This window comes from Pimephales promelas, chromosome 10, assembly GCF_988280905.1.
Source record: "Pimephales promelas chromosome 10, fPimPro1.hap1.1, whole genome shotgun sequence".
NCBI classification, from domain to species: Eukaryota; Metazoa; Chordata; class Actinopteri; order Cypriniformes; family Leuciscidae; genus Pimephales; species Pimephales promelas.
The window spans coordinates 17,140,614-17,148,584 of NC_142778.1; the positions used below are offsets into that span (position 1 = coordinate 17,140,614).

Consider the following 7,971-nt stretch of genomic DNA (forward strand, 5'->3'; position numbering starts at 1 on the left):
GGTAAAACTGTGGTAGGTGGACCTCTGTTTCTCTAGGGGGGTTCGGGGGCATGCTCCCCCGTAAGAAAATTCTGTAATGTTAAATTCAGCAGTCTGGTGCACTTTGAGAGTTCAAAATTAAAAGCTCCAACCCATATTCAGGGTGCAAATTAAACAAAGAAAAATTTGAACCTCTTTTAGTTAGTGTCTGTCTACATTACACTGCTACATGATAATAGTTATAATATTAATCCCATGATAGTAATAGCCATAAAGGCTATTGTAAAACAAATACACAGAAAAATAAAGGAAACTTTCATAATTAGTTTTGCACTAATTTCTGTACTTGAAATATATAAGCGCATAATGACATGTTTCATGGGCCAGTGTGTCAGAAAAAAAAACTAAAGCTGACTTTTTTTGACCAATGCATTACAACAGCACAGCGCCGCCAATTAAGCAAAAAACAAACAACAAACAAATGGGCCGCCGATGTATGAGTTTTGTGGGCCGTTAAGACAAATAAATTAAAAAAGGATGAAATGTATTGGCTGAAAAGCATGTCGGCCCAGCGGTAGACCCGATGGCCACAGAGATATACTGTAGATAGCCTACATGCCTGGATGTCACATTTTAAATCCTACCTGTTGGATTTCAGCAATGCATGCAGTTATTTAGCTGCTGTCGCATCAATTGACATGCCATCTCCTTTTCTCTCTTTCTTTTTCTATTTTTAGCCCCACAGCATTTTGTTTTATCCATCTTTTTCGACGACAACTCGACTACTCGTACCTGCTCGCTCAGAGCTCACGGCGCCCCCGCCCGCTCGCGATATTACCCGCCCCCCTTCTCCATTAGGGCGCCTACTCTAGCCTGGCCTCCACTAAAATTTGTTATAACATTGAAGGAATGCAGAAATTATTTAGAAACGCACAATGGCAGCTACATATAGAAATACAATATAGCCAATATATAATTTTTTTTTTTTTACCATCGCTTTGGCGCCCCCCAATGTGCTGCGCCCCTATGCGCCGCATATAGCGCATACCCACTTTTTGCGCCACTGGGAATAGGCTACATTGAAATGTGTTTCCAGTCGAGTTAGAGCGGTGGTGGAAAGGAAAGCAATCAAATGAAGCAACAGAAAGATTAACTGGAACAATTAAAATGAGACAAAGGTTATGAACAATGCAGTATCAAAGCAGTGTACCTGTACGTTAATATGTGATTGTGCAGAAACAATCTGTTCTGGCTCATTCAGAATCATATTCCACAGACGTGTTTAATAATATTTAAAATTATTGTTAAAACATGTTAGATAACTTAAGATATTGTTCTTTACTAGTTAACAAATAGTAGACACCGTAAAATATGCATATGCAAATCAAACAGTTTGATAAATTCTTTATACCTTAGTATTAGCTTTTGTCACTGAATGATTTTGTTGAGGCAGTCTTATTACTTTTTCTTTTTTACTTTTTTTTTTGCTCAGCAAAATTCACATGCAAGACTGGCATCTAGAGGACATTCTAAGGAAAAACACAGTCAAGGAAACATGGAAAAGTATAATATAATTGATTTCATATTCCTAAGCTATAAAACACTTTTTTGTTACCTCAGCATCTCTAAATAATAATTCATAACCTTGCTGAGCAGCAAATACCTGTGAATGCATAAAGTATTCATTATTCCATCAGTACTGATTTATTGCTCCTGCCCCACCCCGGTTGAACTGGTTCTATAATAAATAAGTCCCAAATATAGATTTGAAAAAAAAAAAAAACAGTGATAGGAGGGTAACATCCTGATTCCCAGAGACACCCATTTAACATCGCCTGCTCTTTTAAAGCAACACCCACAGCTTCATCATAACTTAGTGAGCCGAGTGGTTGAATGGCTCAGAAATAGAGATGAGTTTCACTCTGTACATCTGCCTGTATCTGTCCTTTAACTTTATTTTGTCAGATTCAGTACTCAGATCAGGAACCTGTCAGCTTCAAGGACACTTCAGGTTGAATGGAATGTTTAAGGATGGAGATGTTATATTTGGTGGCCTGTTCGAGGTTGACTTCCTCACAGTTTTCCCGGAGCTGAGCTTCAGAACAGAGCCAGAACCACCTTACTGTGAGCAGTGAGTCTAGAGTGGATAAGGACAGCAATACAAGGCTGGAAAAAAAGAGAACAATTTATTGAAACTAGAAAAATACACCTCAATATTTATTTATTTATACAAAACATCTTGAATTCAATTTTAATTGCCATTGTGCATTTGATCATTTATTTATTCTTATTTGTACTGCTAATACCCTTCCAGAATAGTTAAATATCAACATTCTCTTGCTTTTCATAGATTTGATATGGAAAGCTTCCAGCAGGCACAGACCATGGCTTTTGCAATAGATGAGATCAATAAGAATCCGAACCTGCTGCCTAACATCACTCTTGGTTACCATGTGTATGACAACTGTGTGATGCTAGGAATGGCGTTCCGGGCTGCCATATCCCTGGTTAGTGGGACAGAGGAGTTCTTCTCAAATCTAAACTGCATTGGCCCACCACCAGTGATTGGAATCGTGGGGGATTCAAGTTCAACTGCTTCCATTGCAATTTCCAGTATCACTGGGCTGTTTCGATTACCTTTAGTAAGATTGAATAAAAAAAGTATTTCTTGTCTGCTTTTGTATGACAAAAATGTTTCATAAGTACTGATATTTTTTTAATTGTTACTATTTTTCTGTCTATTTTTCTGTCTACATTCTGTCTTTTTCTCTAATTAGGTTAGTCACTACGCCACCTGCTCCTGTTTGAGTGACAGAAAAAAGTACCCCTCTTTCTTCAGAACTATTCCCAGTGATGCCTTCCAGGTGCAGGCTATGGTTCAGATTTTAAAATTTTTTGGATGGACCTGGGTTGGTCTTGTCTACAGTGATGATGACTATGGCATCTATGCTGCTCAGTTCTTCCAGCAGGAAATGCAGCTGTTTGGTGGCTGTATTGCTTTTTCTGAAATCCTTCCCCATGATAACAACCTCAGAGATATTCAGCATATAACAACAGTGATTCAGGCTTCTACAGCTAGAGTGGTGGTAGTTTTTTCCACTCCATCCTTTTTGATACCTTTGTTGGATGATTTAGTGTTGCAGAACATAACAGGCAGACAGTGGATTGCAAGTGAAGCTTGGGCCACCTCTCTTGTACACCACACTCCACGTTTACTACCCTTTCTAAAAGGCACTCTGGGGATCGCCATCAGGCGTGGAGAGATCCAGGGACTGCATGAATTTCTGCTACGTCTCCATCCCAGCAATGATCCAAAAAATAATATGTTGAGGATCTTCTGGGAGAAAATGTTTGGGTGCAGTTTTGAAACTGGGAGTAAAGACAGAGATGGAGATCAAGTGAAAAAGATTTGTACAGGACAGGAGGATCTGAGAACAACATACACACCATACACAGATGTTTCAGAGCTGAGGGCCACTTATAATGTGTATAAGGCAGTTTATGCCCTGGCACATGCGCTTCATGATCTAATGCAGTGTGAGGAGGGTAGAGGACCATTCAGTGGGAACAGATGTGCTGACAAAACAAACCTGAAACCTTGGCAGGTAAGATGTATAGGTATGGTGCAGATTCTCTCCAGGAATATAAAAGAACTGAAAAGCAAAATATGTGCTATATTAATAAAAAAAAAATAAACATATAACACCTGTTCTGTCTACAAATTGTGCAGCTGGTCCACTACCTCCAGGAAGTGAATTACACAACTGACTTCGGGGATCATGTGTCATTTGATAAGAAAGGAGATGCTCTGGCCATATATGATGTCCTGAACTGGCAGCCAAGCTTTGATGGGTCAATAAGGGTCAAAGCTGTTGGTGTGGTAAATGAAGGAGCAGCAACAGGGATAGTGCTCCAACTAGATGAAGATGTATTATATTGGAACTTTGAACCAAAAAAGGTAACTAGCATTGCATGTGAATGTCACCCCTTTTGTAGATACAAAATATAACCTAGCTTTGAAAAGACAAGTAAGAATGAATGAAGTAATGGAAAGGCCAAGCTTGTCATTCTGTAAAAGAGATGACAGACAAACACATGACTAACAACAGATTATGTCACTTTCAGCCCCCAAGGTCTGTTTGCAGTGAGAGCTGCCCCCCAGGAACCAGACGAGCCACAAGGAAGGGCTTTCCTGTCTGCTGTTTTGACTGCCTGCCATGCGGAGATGGAGAGATTTCTAATACAACAGGTGAGATGATTATATTTGGCAATTTGTTTATATATAATTAGAAAGTTAGTTACTCTAAAAACCCTCACCTTCTATTTTCTTAATCACAGATGCAAATGAGTGCACAGTATGTCCAGATGAGTTCTGGTCCAATAGAGATAAGGATCAGTGTGTCCCCAAAGAAGTTGAGTTTCTGTCTTATGAGGAACCTCTGGGTATCTCTCTGACCACTGCATCTCTGCTTGGCACCTGCTTCTGCGCTCTTGTGATGGTCATCTTCGCTAATCACCGTAACACTCCCATAGTACGTGCCAACAATTCAGAGCTCAGCTTTCTGCTGCTGTTGTCACTCAAACTGAGTTTCCTGTGTGTGCTACTGTTCATTGGTCAGCCACAGTTATGGACATGTCAATTAAGACATGCTGTGTTTGGCATAAGCTTTGTCCTGTGTATCTCCAGCATCCTGGTCAAGACTATGGTGGTAATAGCTGTGTTCAAGTCCTCTCGGCCAGAGGGCAAAGGAGCGATGAAATGGTTTGGAGCGGTTCAACAAAGATGCACAGTTCTAGTCCTAACAGCCCTCCAGGTTGTGATATGTGCAGTCTGGCTATCAACTGCCTCTCCAACACCTCATAAAAACAACCAGTATATCCGCTCTAAAATAGTATATGAATGTGCTATTGGCTCAGTGGCTGGTTTTTCTCTTCTGCTGGGATACATTGGACTACTGGCAGCAATAAGTTTCCTGTTAGCCTTCCTGGCGAGAAATCTTCCAGATAATTTTAATGAAGCAAAGTTCATCACTTTCAGCATGTTGATCTTCTGTGCTGTGTGGATTGCATTTGTTCCAGCATATGTTAGCTCTCCTGGGAAATATGCAGTAGCTGTGGAGATATTTGCCATTTTAGCTTCTAGTTTTGGACTACTTGTGTCCATATTTGCCCCAAAGTGCTACATCATCATTTTACATCCAGAGAGAAACACTAAAAAAGCCATCATGGGAAGAGAATCACAAAAGAAATGATATTTTATTAACAAAGTTCAAGAGGAGCACATTCAGAATATCAACACGAGAAGAGGCATATAATTAGAGCCAACTTACCTCTGTTCTACAACAGTTTTCCCAGCATACCTTCTCCACTCAACTCCTCACTTTCAACTATTCCTATCTGGTCTAGGGACTGGGGGGGGGGGGGTTTGCTCTAGTTCAAGCCAAATTATGAGCTTGGAAGCCCTCTCTTCGGACATCTCACTTACTAATTTTGTACTATATGTGATTACATGTAATGCCTTGACCAGATTACACGATTTTCTTTGTCTGTTACGATAGTCACTGTGTCAGATTATGCGATTTTGACTCCTAAAATCTTGTCGTGTCGTGGACAAGACACATGTCAGACTGCATATTGCTTCCTGACCAGTCATCGCATGCCGTCTTTAATGGCGCGCGTGATGTCATCGAGAAGGCGAAACTAGTAGCGAGTGACTTCCGGAAATGAACGTAAACAAACAATGGATGAAGCGGTGTGTGTTCATAAAAAGAAAAAAAAAAGAAAGAAAACCCGACAATGGACACGCTCGAGATTGCTCGAAGCAGACAGTATGGGTTGTCAATCCTCCAAAGAGAACTTGAGGTAAAATATTGTTTTCTTATATATTTTTACTTTTAGTTTTAATGTTAGCACCATTGCCTCTCTTTCGTTTCGCCATTTTTGAAAGTTGTGTACGGAAAAGGTTCTGTGCTCCTATTGGTCAACCTCATACATGTGACGGAACCGTCATGGACAACCATTAAAAAAAATTAACCATGCTAGTCTTTTTGTCGTGATGTCGTGAAGCATCGCATACGAGACGTAGGTTGTCGCCCACTATGACACACTATACGAGATGATACAATCTAATCTTGCGTCCCGGCGCTCGTTGTCGTTTACGAATCCCCACGACACCCTACGTCAAACAGATTGTGACAAAATTGAGCTAAAAATAAAAAATAAGAGAAAAAAATGGGCTAAAATCATGTAATCTGAAACAGGCATAAGTGCAAACTCGTGAAATGTGTATACATTTTTCTGTTTGGCATGCATGTTTTTGGGACAAAAGCAGTCTTGTTTTAACTGCACTTTGACTTTTACATACAGCTTGGGCCTAAAGAATTGGCAGTGACATAAACTTTGTTTTTCTCAAAGTTTGCTGCTTCAGAATTTGTAGATTATTCTTTAACCCTTTCACGCATACGATCACACCGGTGTGATCAGTCTTGGCTGGTCCCTGGAGCGTACGATCACACCAGTGTGATTAGAACGGTCAGTGCATCACATCATCAACTGCTAAATTCAAACTTGGCACTGAGACAGATGCACTCAGTGCTGTCATATATCACAACTATTGAGTGTTTTCAACCACATTGTTTATTTTAGGTTTCAGACATTTTTTGTTAACAACTGTTTATTGAGTTTTTCTTTTTTTAAGTCAAGAGACACAAGAATACAAAACAAAAAGCACCTATACAATTCGAGAACTAAACCCACCCCATCCCACCCCTGGTAGACTTCAAGAAAATAACAATAAAATACAAACCTAGAATGTAGGCCTTCCAAAAACAAGATTTATATATTAAAAAATAAATAAATACAGAATAATAATTAAAAAAAATAATAAGAAAATAAATAAGAAAACAAATACATTACATAGATGTTAGAAAGGTTGACACACTATCAAAGGCAGCCTGCCATAAATTCACGGTCTTAACATTGGATCCATGAATACGAGAAGTTGAGAGTTCCATCGATATAATGTCCAGCAAAGACACTGCCCATGTTCGTTTGTCCATTGTGTGAGGAGGATTCCAAAGGTTAACTAACATTTTTTTTGCCGCTGTGAGCGCGGCTAACAGCAGATGTCTTTGTTGAAAAGATAAAGTTAGGTCCCTTAAGTCGTTAAAAAAAAGTTGTGAGGGGTCAAACAAATATTAGTGTCCAACAGATATGATAAGTCCTGTGAAAGCTGGGTCCAAAAAGGTGAAAGAGAGGGACAGTCCTAAAAGAAGTGCAAGTACGTGCCAAGAGATCCCTGAGAACAAAGTTTACACTTGGGAGAGGAGAATAGATTCATATAAAAATGTTTCACAGGAGTCAAGTAAATCCTATGTAGTAATTTCCAGTGTATCATTTGATGATTGGGGTTCTTTGAAGACAGCTTAAACATTCTCCATATCTAATCCGTAAATATAACATGCACATCTTCATTAAGATCCTTGGCCCAAACAGTTGTTGTAGATAAGGGTTTGTATGAATGCTCAAGAAGATACCGATAAATAACCGACACAGAAGAGGGAAAGCTCTCAGAAGGAAGAATTAATTTGCGCAGTGGGTGAGTAGGTAACTGGGAGTCCCAAGGCACCCTATATGCCCGAAGGGCCGATCTTATGCGTAAATACATATAAAAATATGTACCTTTTAAGTTATATTGAGCCTTTATGTTCTGAAACGATTTTAGACCCAAATCATCATAGATCTCACCCAAAGTGTTTACTTTTTTTTCCCATTGCGGATATTGAAAAGGGACCTTGTCAGACAGAAGATTATTATTATAGAAAATAGGCGAATGCCTATGCCAGATTGTAACTTGATGTGTTTGCTTTTCGACTTCCCTCCAAGTAGAGAGAAGATGAGTTACAATAGGACCAAACTGAGATTTACACTGCCTCAGTGGAACCCCGGAAAAAATCTAATTCTTCAGTTCATAGGGTTAAACCATAGATTCCT

General features: G+C 39.5%; 1 protein-coding gene across 1 annotated transcript; it reads left to right on the top strand.

Moving 5' to 3' along the window:
• The first annotated feature begins 1,889 nt into the window (after nucleotides 1-1,889).
• On the top strand, nucleotides 1,890-5,391 carry LOC120485851 (extracellular calcium-sensing receptor-like). Its single transcript, XM_039681625.2, has 6 exons — nucleotides 1,890-2,110; nucleotides 2,330-2,621; nucleotides 2,757-3,584; nucleotides 3,710-3,937; nucleotides 4,105-4,228; nucleotides 4,318-5,391. The coding sequence occupies exons 1-6, from the start codon at nucleotides 1,890-1,892 to the stop codon at nucleotides 5,229-5,231; spliced, it is 2,607 nt and encodes an 868-aa protein (XP_039537559.2). The 3' UTR covers nucleotides 5,232-5,391.
• The last annotated feature ends 2,580 nt before the right edge of the window (nucleotides 5,392-7,971 follow it).

Excerpts from the sequence above, each read along its gene's own strand:
- LOC120485851 (XM_039681625.2), top strand. The coding sequence starts at position 1,890 with ATGAGTTTCACTCTGTACATCTGCCTGTATCTGTCCTTTAACTTTATT. Across the intron at positions 2,622-2,756 it reads GGCTGTTTCGATTACCTTTA|GTTAGTCACTACGCCACCTG; the intron begins GTAAGATTGAAT and ends TTCTCTAATTAG. Across the intron at positions 3,938-4,104 it reads GGAACTTTGAACCAAAAAAG|CCCCCAAGGTCTGTTTGCAG; the intron begins GTAACTAGCATT and ends TGTCACTTTCAG.